General features: G+C 44.8%; 1 protein-coding gene across 3 annotated transcripts; it reads left to right on the forward strand.

Moving 5' to 3' along the window:
- Positions 1-14,292: 14,292 nt before the first annotated feature.
- LOC127300311 (HSP-interacting protein) lies at positions 14,293-19,987 on the forward strand. Of its 3 annotated transcripts, XM_051330412.2 has the most exons (4): positions 14,293-17,572; positions 18,180-18,251; positions 18,355-18,403; positions 19,565-19,987. In XM_051330412.2, the coding sequence occupies exons 1-4, from the start codon at positions 14,791-14,793 to the stop codon at positions 19,608-19,610; spliced, it is 2,949 nt and encodes a 982-aa protein (XP_051186372.1). In that variant the 5' UTR covers positions 14,293-14,790; the 3' UTR covers positions 19,611-19,987. The 3 variants fall into 3 exon arrangements, with proteins under 3 accessions (XP_051186372.1, XP_051186374.1, XP_051186373.1); XM_051330413.2 differs by having other exon boundaries at positions 14,294-17,572; positions 18,180-18,403; positions 19,565-19,615; XM_051330414.2 differs by lacking the exons at positions 18,355-18,403; positions 19,565-19,987 and having other exon boundaries at positions 14,293-17,579; positions 18,180-18,285.
- The last annotated feature ends 1,247 nt before the right edge of the window (positions 19,988-21,234 follow it).

Consider the following 21,234-nt stretch of genomic DNA (forward strand, 5'->3'; position numbering starts at 1 on the left):
TGGAGAGCTGCGTGTGCTCAATCACCTCCAAAACCTGGTCCCATTCCGCGCGACCGTTAGCATCAAGAGTTCGTCTGAGCCGTAAAGGGTGCTGCCCCGAGCAGGCCTGGGCCACCGAAACCCTGTCGTTCTCACAAATGCTGAAAATGAGAGGGAAGCGTTCCCTCAACACTCCCTCTGCATGCCACTTATCATACCAAAACTGAGTTCGCCGCCCGTCTCTGACTTCGTGTTTAGCTCCAATCTTGAAGAGGTCCTTGATTTGGTGCAGGCTTTTCCAGAAAGGAGATCCCCCTTGTCCCACACAAGAGAAGATATCCATCGTGTCTGAGTATTTGGCGCGGATGAGGCGTACCCAAATAGCGTCATCCTCCTGATAAAGCTTCCAAACCCATTTCAGCATGAGTGCGATGTTCATCTTCTTAGTGTTTAGGATACCCAAACCTCCCACCTCCCGTGGGAGACAGACTGTCGGCCAGTTTATCATGTGATACTTTCGTTTGGGGCCCATCCCTTCCCAAAAGAAACGGGCGCGTATCGAGTCAAATTTTGCGTGGATCCCATCCTGAAGCAGAAACATCCCCATAGTAAACATGGGTAAACTGGCCAGACGCGAGTTCGACAAGATTAGCCTTCCTCCCGAGGAGAGCAATCTTCCGAGCCACGTTTCAATTTTTACCCCCAACTTTCTCACCAGGAACATCCATTGTTCCATCGTCAACTTTCTGTCACCGATTGGGAGACCTAGGTAAGTGAAAGGGAAAGCCCCCAATCTGCAATTAAGCATATCCGCCACCCGTTGTTGGATTTCCTCCGGCTGTCCCATGACAATCACTTCGCTTTTGTGGTAATTAATCTTGAGGCCAGACATATCCTCAAAGCACATCAACAAAAATTTGAGGTTTGTGATCTGTTGCTCATTGTATTGAATCAGAATAAGGGTGTCGTCGGCATACTGGAGATGCGTAACTCCTCCCGGGATAAGGTGAGACACCACCCCCTGTATGTGTCCCGCCCCGGCAGCGGAGGAAAGAATGAGAGACAGAGCCTCTGCCATGAAATTGAAGAGCAGAGGGGAGAGAGGGTCGCCTTGCCGCACTCCCCGTTTGTTGCGGAAGAAGGGGCCCACTTCTCCATTAATAGAGATCGCTGTTTGGCCCCCCGAGACCAATTGCGATAAACGGTGCACCGCCCCGGCATCAAAGCCCTTAGCCCTGAGCACCTCCACCAAGAAATCCCAGTTTCTCGAAATCTAGCTTAAGCAGGACGCCCCCTAGCTTCTTGGCCTTAAGCTCATGCACAATCTCGTGGAGAGCAAGCACTCCATCAAGGATAAACCTCCCTTTGATGAAGGCCGTTTGATTTGGACTGATAATCCTGTGAGCAATCGGGTCCAACTTCATTGCAATCGGGTCCTGTGAGCAATAGAGCCCCTTGCTAGACGATGAGCCTCGCCATTTGAGCTTATGTCTTCGTGTTTGAACATCACCTTCTCGAAAAGGGATGCCGTCTCCTTGATCTCTCGTGTGATCATGCCATACACTCCCATATATTTCCTGGCGCACGCGATCAGGACTGTAGGCGATCCTAGTCCCTGGGCGATCGCGTATAGGCTGGCAAGTCGCTCCCTTGCACGTCCGGCCGATCGCAGTATATGGTAGCAACCCACTTCGGTCCATTTGGCCCAATTCTTCTTTTCCCTTCTCATTTTTCTTCAGAAACGGACATAAGTTGTTCAAAACTGATTGTATGTCTATAGATGCATATGTATATGCAATTTTTTTGCAAAAAAACCAAGGTAGGGCAGCTGCCATACCTTGCCCAAAGGGGAGCTCCGCCCCTGGCTAGTGGCCACCTCCTCACCTTGGATTCGCCTTGCCACTCATTGCTGCGATGTTCGAGGTGTTGTTGAGGTTCAGGGTCGTCGTGTTTGAAGAAGACCGAGTAGTCTCCGGAGGTTCCATCTCACATGCTCAGATCAAGTCGAGAGTTAGTGAAGATCCCAGTTAGTACTTGCAACAGATCGGGACAAATATGCGTACCGATCAATTAATTTTTCGCAGCAAGTCGGTGGTGGCCTCCTCTTCTGCCGATAAGGTCGATCGGCGGGTGGCGGCGTGGGGGTCAGCCGATCTACCTAATAAAGGTGGCTGTCCTAGGATTCTTCTTTTGCGAAGATGGTGACTTTACTGAGGCCGGTTCTTCTTCATCTAGCCGGAGTGAGAGTTTCGGAAGGCTCCATCGGTGAATGTAAGAGTGCATCTTATGCTTAGATTTTGCTGGATCAGGTGGTATTCGGTCGTGCGCATCCATACTTTTATTCCAACCGTTTGGTTTTAGAGGGAGTGGCGCGAAGCTCTGTTCTGTGTTGCCATAAGATGACATTCTTGTCCATGGTGAAATCAGATGCGGAGAATATCAGGAAGCCTGGATTGGAGAACTAGCAATGAAGGTTCGAGTCTCTGTGATGTTCGTGGACTTTCTTAGCGTTCTGGATTTCGCAGCAATAGTATGCAAGTGGGGGCGGCAACCCAGATGAAGTTCAGAGTCTTACCTTTCAGGGTTAAAAATCCAAAGTTTAGCCTTAATTGGTTGTGACTGGCAATGACCTTCTTGAAGGCTTTGTTTTCAGAGCGGGGATCATATTCAGGGTGAAAACTTAAAGTCTTTTAATTGAGCGACGATGGCGCTTGTGCACTGTTTTCTTCTTAGAGACGTCGCTTTTGGAGAGCCTGGAGTTCAGGTGTTGTCCTGGTGGTGGATGTATTGTTCTTATTAGAGCTAGAATACCGTAGCAGATTTTTATTTCTTAGTTTTCTTTTTCTTTTTTGACTGTGTGCATCCGATACTTTCATCAGGGTATTACGTTGTTGCAGAGGCTAAATGTAATTACTATTTATCGATATTAATATATTTCCTTTATGGAAAAAAAATAATAAGTGGTAGTTAACATCAAAAAACTGAAAACCACCTCGCGTTTTTTTCCTGCGAAACGGGCAGCCTAGATGTCTGGCGGAAAGTACCATGTGCACATGAACACAAGTGCTCCTTGGACTTTTGGATTTTTGAAAATTTTCAAAACCTCGCTCTTTTATGTTTTCAAAAATTATGGTATTAAATATGTAGATAGATTAAGACACGAGGAATGTAGTAAAAAAAGTCTCATTAAAAAATACGTTGTATTTTAGAAAATACAAAAAAGACAAATTTCTGACTATAAATAGTAGTACAATAGTACGTATATATTTTATCAGTGTACTGTCAGAAATTTGTTTTTCTTGTATTTTCCAAAATATAAAGTATTTTTTAATGGGACTTTTTTGACTACACTCCTCGTGTCTAAATCTATCTATATATTTAATGCCATAATTTTTGAAAACATAAAAGAGCGAGGTTTTGAAAATTTTCAAAAATCCAAAAGTCCAAAGAGCACTTGTGCTCATGTGCACATGGTACTTTCCAGTGTAGTTCCCACTTACATGTTGGCCGGCCGACTGATCGAGATAAAGACGGATTCTTTTGTTTTGTAGATGAAATAAATACGGATCCTTTTGTTTTCTTCTAGTAGACGAGATAAATACGGATCCTTAACTGAGAATCAGATCTATACTACGCATCACCGATCTTCAGTTCTCGTAGTTTTTCAGGAGATCTGTCGCCGAGGCTAGCCGCGCGCTGCAGGGCATGGGCGACATAGAGAACGTCGCCATGGCGGAGCCGGCTCTGGCGCGATGTCGGCCCATGTTTTGGGTGTTGGAAGAAAAGGTGTGGGATTTCTTGGAGAGATACAAGACGGCAAACCATGGCAGGGCCGGCTCTATCCTTCGTGTGGCCCTTGGGCGAGATGATGAAAGAGGCCCCTAAGACATATATGTGTCTAGTTTTACTACAGCAAATATTGCAACTTAAAATTCAACTATATCCTCATAGTCTGTGATTTTATAAATAATTGTTAACCACTAAGCAATGTCATATAAGTATAGGAAGACAAAAAGAGTAGACAAAACCAAATTCCAATGATTTCATCGACAATAATGCTTCATTGCTTCACAAAAAACTTCTTCGAGCATTTCTAGATAGAAACTCGTTGAGGACGTACAACTTCAAGATCGATGTTGATCAAAATATCCTTCTCAATATAACACGTAGCCAAGCCATTCAATATGTCTTGTAACATAGTTGACCTCAAACAATTTTTGAGTAGTTTAGTCAAGAGGTTCTCTGATACATTTGGGTAGCAATCTAACGGCTGTATCAAACTGAATAAATTAAATTCATCTCTCACAAGTTCACAAGTCACAATGTTTACACAGATGACAAGAAGTCAACAACACACATAATTTCTGAGGATAAAAAAGGTGGAGCAGATTAGAAGAATTACCAAATGAAGTTGCTAAACAGTAAGCAGCAGGAGGAGTCGGTAAAAAGAAAAGGCGATGGCGGTCTGCAGGGCCCTACATCAGGCTCTAGCCGCTGGCGCAGTCCTAGGCAAGGGCGCGAGGCTACAGAGGCAGAGTCCGAGAGGAGATCTAGAGTCGATCGACTCTTTTTTTTTTTGAACTTATAGAGTCGATCGACTCGGTATGGAACATCAAACTTCTTTCTGTGTTATGCATCTCCCTTGCCTTGTCCGTTCTGCTCCCTGGCTTGTTTTCTTTTAACGTTCCATTTCCGCTGGGCCTTTGGCCTTTCTCCAGACTTAGATCGCTTCTTTCTGTGTCATGCATCTCCCTTGCCTTGTCTGTTCTGCTCCCTGGCCTCTTTTCTTTTAACGTTCCATTTCCGCTGGGCCTTTTGGCCCTTCTCCAGACTTATTTTTCCAGCAGGACCGTATAGAAGAGGGATGTGCTGATGGGCCCCCACGGGTGGTGGCCCCGTTGCCCATGATCGCCTAGGGCCAGAGCCAGCCCTGGGCGGCGCCTTGAGTGTTCTTGAAGGCATCATTGAGGTGAAGCTCCCAGCTGCTTCGCTGCCCTCCGGAGAAACCCCGGATCTATGGATCGGATGATGGCGACGGCTATACGTTGTTCCCCCTTGGGGGTATCAATTTTGGAGGTGTGCATCTCGCGAGGGACCTCTGGTTTGTTTTCTTGGTGGAGCGATGTTGTTTCTAGCGCATTAACGATGACAAGTCTCGGAATATGTGAACTTGTGCAGTTGAAGGATGATCCTTGGAGATCCAGGTATAGTGTCAAAGCATAGTAAATGAGCAACTAATCTCCTGTCGAATATGGAGGATGTAGCGTTTGACAAGAATTTAGGGCTTCTTTGATTTATAGGATTTGTATAGAAATTGTGTAGGATTTAAATTTTATGGAAATTTTTTCTACACTAGTTGTTTGACTCATATGAATATGTCCTATAGGAACTAATCTTATAGGAATCTTGTAGTGCAAATCTTATAAAAATAAAATATTAGGTCATATCTCATGAAAAAACTTTCTTTGGCACAATCAAATACAACTCATCTTCCTATATGATTTAACTATCCATAACCAATGCTTTTCCTATTCTTATAATTTTCCTATCATATGAATTAAAGGAGCCCTAACATTGTACTACATGTTTTTGTCTTCTAGCAAAAATGATGGGTTTATATTTATACACCAATATGTCCTTAGCTGGCCGCAGCATCTATGCACACTTGTTCTTCGATCTAGTGGTGGAGTAGTCGGTCCATGGGTGAAACTAGGGTGGCCACCATCGAGGACAAAAGAACGAGGGTAGATCACGGACAAGAGGTGGGCTCTGCATGGAGAGAGAGGTGGATTCATGTGAAACAAGTGATATAAATGACCACGTGTATGACTAAAAGGTGCGGCTTAAATTAAAAATATGAGAGAACCTTTATTGGTAGTTACATTGTGATTTGTAGTTATGTTCGGCCGCCTTAAAAAAAATACAGGATTGTGTCATGAAAAAGAAAGATTTTAAAGACCTCCAAAATTTACTCGTTTTTAGACTTTATTTTATAATCACCATGAGCCAAACATATTGGACCATGAGAGAATCATTAAAAGATCATTGTTAGTGATTCGATGAAGCGCCTCCTGAATATCCTATATAGTCAAGAATTTACTATTTTCAGACACCTAGTAGTATAACAAAAAATTAGCATAATATTTTAAACAATGTACTTTAGTTTCTACCAAGATATTTAAGGATACATGAATATATATGGGAAACACACATAAGCATTACAGTTAATGTAAGAGTCATAAGTTATTTTATAGAGGCATGCAATTTGTTCTTATTCATTTCTCACTTTAAAGGGCATTTATTTCAAAGAATGATCCTTATTCTCAAACTGAAAGATACTAACACAACTTTTGCGAAAAAATATGATTTATATTTACCAAAAATAAAGATCATTACTTTCAAATAATAAATTTCATTTATGATAACTAAGCGATACAAAAATGTACAACTAGTTAAAAAATACGCCCGACAAAGTTTTGTTGAAATAAAGAATTAAAAAGTATAGAAGTTTAATATAACTATATCTGATTTATGTTTCATGAGAGGTTCACTCGGCGAGCGTGTGGCGGGTTGGTGTTCGGCCCTACCAGCGCTTGTTGCAGCGCCCGACGCATCCGCGGCAGAGTGGCCGATGAGGCCATCATATAGATGGACGGGGGTGGGCTGACACGAGCTCCCCCTATCGTGGAAGCAGAGAGTGAACAACACGTTGCGACATGATTGTGACAGGGGTAGGCTGAGGGTGGGATTCATGTTCGAGAATATGTCTTGTGCCGCTTACATATGTGCAGCCGGGTGTGTCTGTACTATGTAGAGTATGAAAATTGAAAACAGCTTTTTTTCTTTGAATCCGAGTATTGCTATGGTCTAGTATGACTTAACAAAGAACCCATTTCCTCGTTCTGCTGAATTGATAACCCGCAGTCTTGCATGTTGTTTAAATTTCATTTATTTTTCTAACATGTAACTGGATGGTGACATGAACGTGTGTTTTGATAGATTCAGAGATTCTTTGAATACAGGCATCCTTAGATTTCAGAGAACTAGTTGTTGATCTATTGACCATGAGGGAACTCGAAGGATATGGTTTGAGTAAAAACGCTGAGATCGATAAGATCATAGGAACTTTGCAAAAGCATCCGAAACATGATATCCTTATCCTTGTGGATATGATAAAGTTGAGCTCGGGATCATGTGAACCGAGCTGACTGTTTTTTTTCATGCTTCCAAAAATCTCGAAAAAATCATTTATTATACATAATGCTTTCACTATCATATTTACATCTGTCGCTCTTGACCTAATGTAACAGGTTGAAGTTACCATGGGATAGGCGAGGAGGACGACTTCGTGGCCTGAAGGCGGAGCCGCAGGAGCATACCAGGTGGATCCTCATCGGCCTCGTGACCATCGGCGCCACCTTCATCTATCTCACTGCCATCTACATGCCGTTTGAACGACAGGAGACGAACCTATGTTATATCATGCCATGGATGTTTGCTGCGTTCTGCCCCGCAATGTTTGCTGGATTCCTCATCGCAGAATGCCAGCGAGATGGGATTCAAGACGAGGAACGTACTAGGCTCGTTGACCACTTACTCCAGTTATAGCCGGTATTTATCTTTTTTTTTTTTAACACAGGTGGGGTCAAAGATCCCGGTGGAACTTGCATTACTTAGCACGTGGCAGGTGTATTTTACAAGAAGACCCTTTAACATCTATTGCCCTATACAACCGAACATTTGAAGAAATGGCCTTCTTTCTTACATAAAACACCCCAGCAGGAAAAGCTAAAAAGCGATCAAGGACAGGGGAGTCTCTGCCGCCGAACGCTGACGAGCTCGAGGCGTTTCCGCCGAGCTCCGAGAGCAGATTGCTCGAAAGCTCTCGACCGACGCCAGGATCCAGCCGCTGGCTGCTTCCATGAGGCCGGGGACGAACCACTTGGTCTCGTGGAGGCGTCGAGCTCCAACGGCTGATCCAGAGGACCTCCATCATGGAGGTAGATTGAGGGCCACCTTGCTGGCCGAAGATCATGGCGACGACGTCGGTCACCACGTGATTCGCTCGAGGAGGAGGATGTCCACCAGACCACCATCTCCAGCTTCTGGCAACTTTGCAACCTCCCACACCATCTCCCTCGCCACCAAGGTCGGCCAAGAGGAGGGGGGAAGCAGAGTCACCAGGAAGGAGATGGATGCGCTTATTGAGAGAAGGGCTCACCGTAAGAGTGACCACCAACTTCTTCCACCATGGAAGCTTGCCAGGGAGCTCAGCAGGTGACTGATCTGCACCGCGCAGAGGCGAAAAACCAGTCGAGGACCCTCGCCGCCCAGCAGATCTACCGAAGCCTCCGCTGTTTCTTCCCTTCTCCTCGCCCCCACAAAGAGCCGAAGGAGAAGATACATCGAGCCGCAGCGAGAGCTCGTAGACAACGACGCTTGACCTTATTGAGGGACATAACTGCGGCGGCGACATGGTCCGGCGTCTTCTTCCATCGAAGCTCGCCGGAGAGGAAGCACCACAGCAAGCAGCAGATCCGGTCAACACTGATCTGAGCTATACTCCAGACGTGGGCATAAGGCCCAAAACTACTCCTATACAACCTATGGTGGCGGGCATGGAGCCTCAGCCACTCTCCGACGGTGGCGCCGCCGGAGAGGGCCTTGGCCCGGCCAAGAACGGCGGAGAGACCGCCCAGTTACTGTAGAGAGGTGAGAGAGGGGGAGGAGGAAATGAGAGCCTTTCCGTGCAGACGGTATTTATTCTTCTTGTTTGGACTTGTTCTCGTTGATGATATGGTACACACTCCAGATGCTGGCATGTATCATGGTGCGCGCGCACGGCTAGGTTTCGAGATGAGGATCATAATAGATTTGTAGATTTCTCGCTCGGGTTCTAGCTTATACGGTTAGATAATTGTCAATATCAGAGTGTGAGCGATTGCGGTTGCATGGTCGCTTTGGTTACGTAGAAATGACAAGGTTTTTAATGGCAAAAATTCTTCTCTTATGCAGGTCATCTACCGGTGTACGGCTTTGCTCCGTTCATGGTCACCACTTCAGCGTTTGGAGGATCGCGACCTCTTTATGGAGGTGTCTACACGATTGGAGAACACGGCCACGGAGTTTATTTCCCAACATGGGTGGCTGCATAGTCGGGGGATTGAAGCCAACGGAGTGTCATAGTAGTTGGCTTTTTTTCTTTTTTGTATCACTTTTGGATGGATCCTAAACTTTTGATCAGCTGTATGCATCCTGGTTATGCAGAGGCTGGGTGTAATACTTGAAACTATTTGAGTAATAAAGCGCCCCTTATCGAAAAAAAAGATAATTGTCAATATATATAAAGACACTTGATTGCTGCAGAAATCTACTACTAGTACTATTTTTTTTGCTCTTTTCCCCCTTGCTTTTTCTGTCCTTGAATGAAATTTTGATTTTGAGTGAATGATATGCGTGCGCTTTTAATTCTTTTTTTTTTTTTTTTTGAGAACACAGTACAACGCAGACGCTCACAAACACGCACGTACAAACACCCCTATGAACGCACGCACGCACACCCTACCCCTATGAGCACCTCCGAGGGACTGAGCCGGCATATCTTGAGGTTGACGAAGTCGCCACTGGCGCCTCGCTGTTGACGGGCACGTCACCTATGCTTTTCATTCATAATAGAGGGTAAAAGCTACGAACAAAGGACGAGCAAAAACAAGTAATCTAAACTAGGCATTTTAAAGATTACAGCAACCAAAACAGCTAGGATCGAGAACGGGACCCATGGTCTTGGAGTAGTTCGCACACACGTCTGCGTCCTGCAAGCAACCATTGATCTGCCTCTCCTAGGATTGTGGCAATGATGCTCGCCATTGAGTCTTCATGGGCGTGGAAAATCCGTTTGTTTCTTTCGTTCCAGAAGGACCACCAAACCATCTGTGTTAGAGCAATCAAACCCTTGTGCTTGATCTTGGGAATCATTTTTCGCGTGCTTGAGACTTGAGAGCAAATGAATTGCGCGGCATATGCCGAGGCCGCCGTGTACACGCCATCCGCGGTCCGTCGCCAAGCAACGGAGTCCGGCGTGCCTGGCGTAAGGACTACGTCCTGCAGCTTCTCCCATACCTCGACTCGACCAGCAGCTAGATCACTGCCAGCTGCGGCAAGCCGCGCTTCAGGTGCCTCAACCAATGTTGATCATTCATGGCCTGAACAAATTGGGAGCCATATATTTGATACAACCGTCGCCCAGCAAGAGGTCGATCCAGAACAGCAGCCGCTCGCCGTCGCCTAGGTGAAAACCCACCGAGGCCGCGAACAGAGCCCGGACTTTGTCGTCGATGGGGAGGGGCAATCCGTGCCAGAGGGTTCTCAGTGCGATGCTAGTGGCCTGTGGCCGGCAGACCACGGATGCCCAAGCCACCGTAGATCGCTGCCCGGCACACCGATCTCCACTTGACTAGGCATTTTCCACCTGATGCGACCTCGTCCTTTGACCAGAACAAGAAGCAGCCGCGGCCAATCTTGTCCATGGCCTTGGTCAGCCACAACGGCTGCGCCTGCGCGATGGCCGGCATCTGAAAGATTGGCATGGCCGCCAGAACATGCTTGACCAAGACCAGACGCCGCGTCAATCCAGAAGGATCCCTGGATCCATCCCTTCACTATGCCACTTGCTTGTCGAGCGTGGTGGGCTTGCAGATCGCGCTTGTGCAGCCTCTTGTCAGATAATGGCATCCCCAGGCAGCGGCATGGGAATTGAGCGAGAGGGCAGCCAAACGTTGCAGCCAGGGCGTGTCCATGTCGATGTCAGTGCCTGCAACTCCGAATACTGAATCTACGTACTGAAAAATGTAAATATACCTTCCGAGGTAGAGAGATTCATGCAGGCACAGACGATGATCAGGATCGGCGGGATGAACCTGCAACAGGCACCGCTTCTTGATGCACCGCGTGAGTGTCAGGCTCAGCTCGAGATTATCAAATTGCTGTCAGTTTCTGCAGACAAATTCAGTTTCGTCTGTTCACTTCAGAGTTAGGTGTGTAGTTCGTAGGTTTGCCTTTTCTCCAGTTACCCACTTCGTCTTGCTCCTCATCCATTTTCAGTGTACATGACTTCTTCATGCTGCACACCTTGTTTTCTGCAGGTAGTCAAACGCTACGTCCACCCACCCTAATCTGATGCACGTTGACTAGCATCCAGGAGCTAGATTTGGCGTGGGCATCCTCTACATGTAACACAACTTTGATCATCCAGGAGCTAGATTTGGCGTGGGCATCCTCTACATGTAACACAACTTTGATCATCCAGGAGCCATGTCTCTGCTGTGACACACCTTATATAATGTGTCCAGCAACCTGAAACATTGCTTGTTCAGATAGTTGAGCACCACACAATTATCAGTTCTTGGCTTGTATTTGTGATACATGATTTATCAGCGCCACATGTTTCACAGCATTCTTAGGCTGCCACTGAATGTGTTTGTGTTTTGGGGACATGATAAGCGTAACAGAAGACAAGTTTTTTAGATACATTTCATGAAGTCTACTTTGGTACCCAAGATCCAGCTCACAGCCAATGAATTTGTAAATATTAGGAGCCGCAGCCTTTCCGACGCCACGAGATTATTTTCTTGGACAATGTACAATCCTATATGAGAGATTATAACTGGAACAAAATGGTGTTTTGAAGATGTAGCACAGAGAGAACATGCAGGCATACTTTTTACCAAAGGCTGGTTCATGTCCACCAAAGAAATGTGTAAGAGCATCTCTAACAGCCGCGCTGTAAAAAAACCGCCGGTATGCAGCGCGCGGGAGGAAAATAGGCGCTCCAGCAGGCGCGGCAAACGGCGCGGCGCTGAAATTAGGCCCTCATTTCCCCACCGCCCCGCCGCCGCGAAATTCAGCCGCCTCCTGTCGATTCCGCCGCGGCGTAGATCCGCCTCGCCCGCGCCTCCTCCCGGCAGCAGCGGCCGCTCCGCCGCGCTGTGACGCCCGCGCCGCCGCCAGCGACGGGCAGTAGTCGGCGCTTCTCCTCCGCCTCCTCCTTCCCGCCGCTGCGCGTTCTCCTCCACGCCGCCGTCGCCATGTCGTCGTCTTCGAGCTTGCTAACGACATGGCGCGCTCATGGTGCTCGCCAATTTGCTCGCAAGGTACGCACCTCCGCCGGCCGGCCTCCTTGATTTTGCTCGCCGATTAGCTACTATAGTTAGTTGTAGTTAAGTAATTTTATATGCATGTTTGTAGAGTTCATCATACAATTCATCGGATGACGAGTATGACCAAGAGGAAGAGGAGAACATATCGCTACTATTAGCATACCGCGCCGTTAAGAAGCCAAAATTTTGTGGATCGGTGTTCGGTAGAAACAAGTTGTGGAGAGAAAGGATTGAAGGGCATGAGAAGTTGATGCGGTCGTATTTCAATGAGAATCCGATATTCCCCGAAAGCTATTTTTGGCGGCGTTTTCGGATGAGTCTCAACTTGTTCAAGCACATCGCAACGGAGGTGACCAAGTATGATCGCTTCTTTGAGCAAAGGAGGAATGCCGCCGGAGAACTTGGTCATAGCACATATGAAAAGGTGACCGCCGCCTTGCGTATGTTGGCATATGGTATACTGGCGGATCTAATTGATGGCCATGAGAGAGAGCACTTCTATCTTATGTGTGAAGCGCTTTGTCGTTTGCAATTGTTAATGTCTTTGGCTCCACATACTTGAGAGCCCCCAATGCTCAAGACAAGGCAAGGCTTTTGGAGATCAACGCCAACCGGGGTTTCCCGGTATGCTTGATTCCATTGATTGTATGCATTGGAGTTGGAAGAATTGTCCAGCGGCATGGCATGGACAATTCAAAGGGTACAAGAAGGATGCCACCATAGTCCTTGAAGCGGTGGCCGACCAAGAGACTTGGATATGGCATGCTTTTTTTGGAATGCCCAGGTCTTGCAATGACATCAATGTTCTTCAACGATCACCACTAATGACAAGATTTGCAATGCGGGGAAGGTCCATTGGTGGAGTTTGAAGCAAATGGCCACAAGTACAACTATGGCTACTTCCTCGCCGACGACATATATCCAAGGTGGCAAACATTTGTGAAGCCGATTATTCAACCACGAGGTAAGAAGCAAACCCAATTCAACAATGCACAAGCGGCGGCTAGGAAAGATGTAGAGAGAACATTTGAGATTTTGCAAGCCCAATTTGCCATTGTTAGAGGACCGGCTAGATTTTGGGATCAAGAATGCCTTTGGTATATCATGACCGCTTGTGTCATCATGCATAACATGATTATAGAGGATGATCGCGGGAAAGATGTGGATCATACCCACTACGACTTGATGGGGGTTCCCGTGCAAGTGAGGAGGTCCGCACATAGGATTGCCTGGTTCATTGCCTCATACCATGTCATTCGGTGCAACGGCACACATGATGAGCTTCAAAAAGATCTCATGGAAAAATGGTGGAACTGAAATGGACAGCATACTTGTTGTATTTGTTTGAAAACTATGTGTTGTATTGTCTGAAAACTATGTTGTATTATTGTATGTTGGACGTGTTGTATTTGGTGTGAACAATTTCATGTACTTGTTGACATTGTTGTGAACAATGTATTGTATTTGGATGGTACATTTTATTTGTGAATTTTATATGGTTGTTTGATCTTGTTCGATGCATAGTTGTGTTTGTTTGTTGTTTGCGCTGCAAAATAGAGCATCCAGCGGAGGTGCTTTTTTTGCGCGCCAACGCGCGCTGCAAAATGGAGTATCCGGCAGGGGAAAAATCGGTCCGGCGCGCGCCATCGGTTTACAGCGTGGCGGCAGCATGGTTTAGCGCGCCGATTTATAGCGTGTCCGTTGGAGATGCTCTAAGCGCAAGCATGATTTCGCAAATAAGCAACATAGACGTTGGTACGATCCAAACTAATTTGGATGTTGCAACATCTTTTGGCAACTCTCCCAGCAACGAGGATCATGTATCCATGCCCATGCTGTACCGACTCTGAACTTACTCAAGTGAAAACCACAATTTGACCTGAACCCCTTGGATGCTTATGTTGCTCCAATGTAATATCTGCATCAGAAATCGGAACGAATTAGGAAGCACCGTACTAAGAATTAATGTACAGGGTTCTAATTAAGAAAATGTGTTTACAGCTATTCTTAGATAAAGTAGTCTCAGGCAGCACTAAAATTAGTTAAAACCGCCCGCAGTGTCAATATGCTGACCACAGAGGCAATATGTCAAATATAGCAGTTCCAAACCAGCTGCTGAACTCCGTAACCCTCCGAGACAACCCAAAAAAAGGAACCATGCATGGGCCATCATCCGGTGGCACCCTCACAGTACCCAAAAACTGTGTGGCTTCCCTTCTGCTCGCGCCTTGTCCACCCCTTGCTCCATTCTCGTAGCATGCCTCCTCATGCTTTGCTTTCCCGTTTGCGTCATTCCTTCTTCAAGCATTTTTGCATTCTCCTTACGTTTACTTTGTTAAAAAAAATAGGATAGCTCTCACCAATTCCCCCCTTCCAGTTGATGCATCATTCTACCGTGTGTATTCTCGATGGAGTTTCCAGGGTAGGGTAAGATTTCCATTTCCACGGGGAAGAGGGAGGAGTGAATCATTGTTGCTCAATCTCTCTTTCCCGTATTCCTCAGTTTCATTCTTGTTATCATCGCAACTTCAACTGGAAGGAGGAGCAGAAGATCTTTTTGTTGATTCAGGAAGAAGAGGAAAAGTTGGTGCAACAACTTGTATCATTCAAATGGTTTCTTGATTTGAGAAAAGGGAAGGCTTGCAAAATCTGAAGCATGGAGGAAATACCAAGCGAGAAGCCAAGCGAATCTGGATCAATTAATTGCGCAAGTAGTTCAGGCAACAGCCAGGACACTCCAAATTCATTGGTGGATAAAGACGAAGGCCTCATTATTGGGGTGGTAAACGACTTAAAGGAGGCGGGGATGGCTGTCGAACTAAAGGAGGGGATGGCTATTGAGTTGAAGGAGGAGGGAGTGGCTATTGAGCTGAAGGAGGAAGGGGCGGTGACTATCGAATTGAAGGATGAGGGCGTGTCTATCGAATTGACGGTCGAGGGGGCATCTACCAAAATGAAGGAGGGGGTGGCTATCGACTTGAAGGAGGACAGAACAGCCATTGAACTGAAGGAGGAGGGTGCTGACTCGAAGGAGGATGCGGCCGCTATCGGTTTGAAGGATGAGGAGGCGAGGATCAAATTGGAGGAAGAGACAAGGTTATCCCAGAAGAGGGACTATGAGCAGGCTATCAAACTAAAGGGGGACGGGACAAAGCTATTCCAGAGGCGGGACTATGAAGGGGCAGCCTCCATATTTGACGAGGCAATAAAGCTCTTGCCAAAGGAGCATGGCGATATCGCCTTCCTCCACTGCAACATTGCTGCATGTTACATGCACATGAACCCTGAGGATTATGAACGCGCGGTTGATGAGTGCAATGCAGCACTGGAGGCATCACCCAAATATACAAATGCATTACTGAAAAGGGCGCGATGCTTTGAAGCATTGGATAGGCTGGATCTAGCTTTTAGTGATGTGGAAAAGGTGCTGAGCTTCGAACCGAACAACATTACTGCATTGGAGCTCTTTGAGAGTATTAAGGAGGAGATGGAGGAGAAAGAAAATATATTGGAGGATCAGGTTGTGTCACCAGTGGAGCATAAGACGGTATTTGCAAAAGAGAAGATCAAGAGGAAAGTATCTCGAAAATTCAGAAACTCCATAGTCCAGGAAGAGGTGTGGTTGATTCATGATGACGATATCCAAGAGAATGATGAAGATGACAATGAAGAAAACTGTGATGAAGAAAACCATATGAAGATAGATTTAAGCAATGAAGAAAATGACGCCAAGGAGATGCAGTCGAGGCATAATCATGATGAAGATAAATGTTCCACAGAACAGAACCATGTGAAACATGATGAGAACAAAGAAGGAGAAAATCATGAAAACCAACAACTGCAGCACACTTCTTGGGATATGGAAGAAATGCATCGCAAAGAAATGCAGAATCAAAACAAGCATGAAAATCCCCTCAAAGAGATAAAGGTGAGAAGTGGTCAGAGTCAGCAGGAAACACACACAGCACAGAATCAGGTCGGCGATGTGGACAAACGTCAAAAGCACATTGAGGAGGTACACACTACTAGTCAAAGCAAACAAGAAACTCACACTGACATGTATGAAAGGTTTATCAATGGCAACCAAGTAAAAAACTCCTTAGAGCAGCATACTAGTCGTGGTGAGGACAAGCAGGAAAACCAAAGTGCAGTCAAACTGCCAAGTCATGGTAGAGATGAGCAAAAGCATACGAGGGAGAAGAGCACATATGCTAACGATGGAGAAACGAAGACTGCAAAGTTTGTTTTGGGAGATGACATAAGGATTGCACTAGTTCCAGAAAATTGTAGTCTGCTGCAATTGATAAACATAGCTCGGTGTAAGTACAGTCCCCACCTGAAGGCAATGCTTCTTAAATTTCAGGACATAGAGGGTGACTTGGTGACAATTACATCAAGTGAAGAACTAAGGTGGGTTGAAGACCTGAAGCAAGGACCAGCTCGATTGTACATAAAAGAAGTAAGTCCTGAGCGTGAGATCACTAGGGACATTGTTATGCCCAGTATATCTACTGCAACGTTAGAAAGAAAGCAGAGCATTTCTGAGTGTGGAAGTTCTAGGATTGCAGAAGAAAAGAACTCATCATATGCTGATGACTGGATGATGCAGTTTGCTCGTCTATTCAAGAACCATGTTGGTTTTGATTCTGATGCATATGTAGATCTCCGTGACCTTGGTACGCGGCTGTACTATGAAGCAATGGAAGACACCATCACAAGCGACGAAGCTCAGGAGATATTTCATGCAGCAGAGGCAAAATTTCAAGAAATGGCAGCTCTAGCATTGTTTAATTGGGGCAACATACACATGTCTCGTGCAAAGAAGAGATTATGTTTATCTGAAGATGCTCCAAAAGAATCTGTACTTTCCCAGGTCAAGCGTGCATATGAATTGGCATGTGCTGAATATGTCAAAGCTGGAAAGAAGTTTGAAGATACTGTGGACGTAAAACCAGATTTTTATGAAGGTCTTATTGCACTTGGACATCAACAGTTTGAGCAAGCAAAGCTTTCTTGGCGTTATGCAGATGCATGCAAGGTAGACATGGGAACTGAAGTACTGGAACTATTTAACCGTGCTGAGGATAATATGGAAAAAGGAATGGAGATGTGGGAGGGAATAGAATATTTGCGACTAAAAGGGATGTCTAAATCAAAAAAGGAGAAAATCCTACTGGACAAGTTGGGCTTGGATGGGCACCAAAAAGATTTAACATCAGATGAAGCGTTTGAGCAAGCTTCAAATATGCGATCACAGCTAAACATTTCATGGGGTACCATTCTTTATGAGCGTTCAGTAGTAGAATTCAAGTTAGGTCTTGCTAGCTGGGAGGAAAGTCTCACCGAAGCAATTGAAAAATTTAAGACCGGTGGAGCTTCCCTGGCAGATATCAGTGTAATGATAAAGAACCACTGTGCGAATGAGAAAACTCAAGAAGGTACGATGTAAGCATTTTTCCTTACTTTATGCAATTTCTTTGTTCCTTGTTGCTAAATCATCAAAACCAAGACTCGTACATGTAAGTCATGTATGCTATAATCATACTTCTTATAATGATTATTTTTTATGGACCACTAGCGTTAACCTAAACCTGTATATGACTATTTGTATTAGTAGAGGAAAAAATGACTAAGTATTCGCGCAAGTGAATCATGCATTTCCAATTATCAACCATATACGGAGTTATAAGCTATACAACACAAATACTGGGATCTGGGCTATTCAGAATGTAGATTGCAAATTTCCAAAGCCAATCAGTTTCGTCAGCGGATAGTAAGCTATAACCACAGCATCCGTTGCTATGATTTGGTATTATATTCCAGAAGCAATTCAGTATTACAGCTGAGAACTGTTCATGGTAAAAAAAAACAAGATTTTATGAACTTTTCTTAGTCATGGTGTGCTTTACATGTACCAAAATTACTATTAGTCTTGGCATTAAACTAAAACTTTACCAATCTGCTAGGCCAGAGATTAAAATTTTAGATCCTCTTAACTACATTTAAGAGCATATAAGTTGTTAAGACTTTTTCTTTGTTATTCAGGATTGAGCTTCAAGATTGATGAGATAGTTCAAGCATGGAACGAGATGTACGATGCTAAAAAGTTGAAAAATGGTAGTTCTTCTTTCCGTCTTGAACCTTTATTTCGAAGGCAGCCTTCGAAGCTGCATAACATACTAGAGCACATAAAGCACACGTGAGCTTGTACTTAACATAGGACTTGATGCTGTCGACATGGATACCAGTGTTGATGCTAACTGCAAAAGGTAATTTCATTCCTTATTGATATGTATTATTAAGATTATTGAAAAATGGTTTATTTGATGTAATACACAGAAAATGAACTGCATGGCCGTTGTTTGCTTTGTAGAATCATTACATACAACCATAACCATTACTGGATATATATGGAATAAAGAACCGTGATAGAATAAATCGGCATATCACTCATGGAATGATCAGAGTGACAATAACATAAATATAAAGAAATGAAGTATTGCAGGCATTGGGCCACATTTCACTCTAATATTCCAACCCTTCCCAATCAATCATCTCTCCCTCTAGGCTTCCTCGCCAAATGCCCCCAGAAAACCATCTCCGCAGAGTCCTAGCATCCACTAGCACCGGAAGTAATGGCATCTAGATTAGGGCACCTGGGATATGATGACAACAGTGAGTGGCAGAAAAGGCGCAATGTGTGCATCTCCTTAGATGCATAGATGGGGACAGCGTGGCAGGGGGTGGGAGCGCCTCCATACTTTAGGAGGCCGCTGCCTACCTCTGTTTTTCATTCTTTAGGCCACAGGACTTCAGTAGATGTCTGGAATAGTTTTGGATTGAAATCTTGATGATTCAATGTTCGTGGCTAAAATCAGACTCTGCAAGAAGAGTTGAAAAGTAGGCATTTTCTCGGTATTGCTGTAAAACAATGTATTATGTCGATGTTCTATTGTTCTGCTCTTATTACTAATAATGGAGTTGGTTCTTACACTAACTATGTGGTTCATCTATTATCGAAGAGTGTGCTCTATATAGAGGACCAGAGCATTTTCATGTATTATCGAAGAGTGTCCTCCATGTAGTTGACCATCAATGGCAAAAACTGAACTCATTATTGGTGCATACAATTAGTACTACAATTCGATCTCCAAAATATACTATGACAATAGTTGAGGGACCAATTGTAGACTTTTCCCTATTTTAAAGGTTGTTGCCCCCGCATAGACTGAACTCATTATTGGTATCCATTTTGCCCTTTTGAGGCTTTATGATGTGTTATACTCTTAGTATTAGTTCTCAGCATCTCTTTTTAATATGTACTGTTTCTGTCAACTCATCTTATTTCCATCATTTGCTTTGCATGCTTTCTGTGAGCACACCATCCATATACATCCTTAAATTTAAAATGATCTTGATATGTTTTGCAGGCTGCTAACTGTTCGAAACTGTATATTCATGAACTGGACCCGATGATATTACCAATTCAAGATAGAAAAGGTGGTCAGGATGCACTTTTTGAAGTTTACATGATATTTCAGAAGCTGCACATCTTTTTTACCTATGCAAATACCCCAGCTGTGTATTATTAGATACTTAGGTAATCTCAACTGTTGTAGAGATTGAAGAGTTAAAGCTCAATGTGAAAGTTTATAGTTTTGGAATGTCTGAATGGTATGCACTTCACTAGAAGGATTTGCCGCTGTAACGTGCTGATAAATTGTGTTCAGATCCACCATCACCTGTGTGAACAGTACTGGGTTACTGCAGCACAGATGGAACCTAGCAATAGATTAGGGATAGGAACTTGTCTAGTTTGAAATACATATTTGGTAAGGAGTATGATCTGATAAGTTTCTCTCTATTTGAGATATGCTTGGTTACATTTACAGATTTATTCTCAGTGGTTAATTAGCGTTATGAGATCACTATGTCCGGCTTCGTCTAGTGTTATTTTACTTATAACTCCCTCTGATGGAATTTTACTCCATTTATGCACTATCATAGTCCGTGCATATGCAGAGAAGAGATTAAAAAAATAGCAATGTTGTCCAACTCATAGCATTGCCTAGTTGCAGTATTTACCATGAAGCAAGCCGAATTGCAGATATTGACTGAAGTTGTGGAGAGAAGAAGCGATGATGATGATCCATTGAAACTTTGATCACCAAGAAGTCCTAGTGGGTAGTGGCTACAGAAAAAAGACCGGCATTGCACTGCCTTTAGATGTATATATTCATCTCCTGAAAACTGCCATTGTTTGATAACAAAACATCTAGAAGCAAACAGCATACAGATTAAAGAGTTCAGGGAGCCAGAGGCACTAATCTTGATGAGTAACCATCGGATCCTACCCTGTTCAAAAGGGTTCTGTAAATTTTTGAGTTGTCTGAGTAATAATGTGCTGGTACAGTGACATGAAAGGTTTGTAACCTGAGACTAGATCGACTTTTTGTTTGAAACGCAACTTCTGTTGCGCGGTCGCGGTAATGCAATTAGTAACGAGAATAACATAAGCCCACTAGTCACCTCAGCTCGTCAAGAGACGCCAAAGCAAGGCAATTAGCAAGAGAGCAACAGGGGGCCACCGAATTGGGATCAACGAGGCAACCCTATTTCCGCGACTAAAATGTTGAGTCATTGCGTACTCGGTTTCTAGTCTAGCACTCAAACAGAACCAGAGGAGGACACAAGCAAACCTGGTCCTAAACAGGTCTGAACACAAAGAGGGCAAGGGGTGGCCGCCGAGGTTGTGATCCGCGGATGTCTGATGGCCGAGGACTGCTCGCTCAGCCTCAGCCGCCGAGGAGGGAGGGGGAGGCTTGCCCTTCTTTCGGCCATACCATACCGGAGTCGGAATTGGGAGGACGCGGCGGGCCAGGGCTGTGTCTTTGGTAGCCCAGGCCGATTCTCTCTTCTTATACAGTATACAAGCTGACGCCAAGTCGTAGGAAAGTTGGGAGCTGCTATATGCCGACCGGGTCGGTAGGTACGGGGCGCCGCACACCCCTCCGGCTCATTAGGTAACCTCCTTTTCTTTTTCGTTTTTTTATTTTTTTCCTTTTTCTGTTTAGAGTTTTATTTTTAAAAACTAACATTT

The sequence above is a fragment of the Lolium perenne genome, chromosome 5, assembly GCF_019359855.2.
Source record: "Lolium perenne isolate Kyuss_39 chromosome 5, Kyuss_2.0, whole genome shotgun sequence".
Classification (NCBI taxonomy): Eukaryota; Viridiplantae; Streptophyta; class Magnoliopsida; order Poales; family Poaceae; genus Lolium; species Lolium perenne.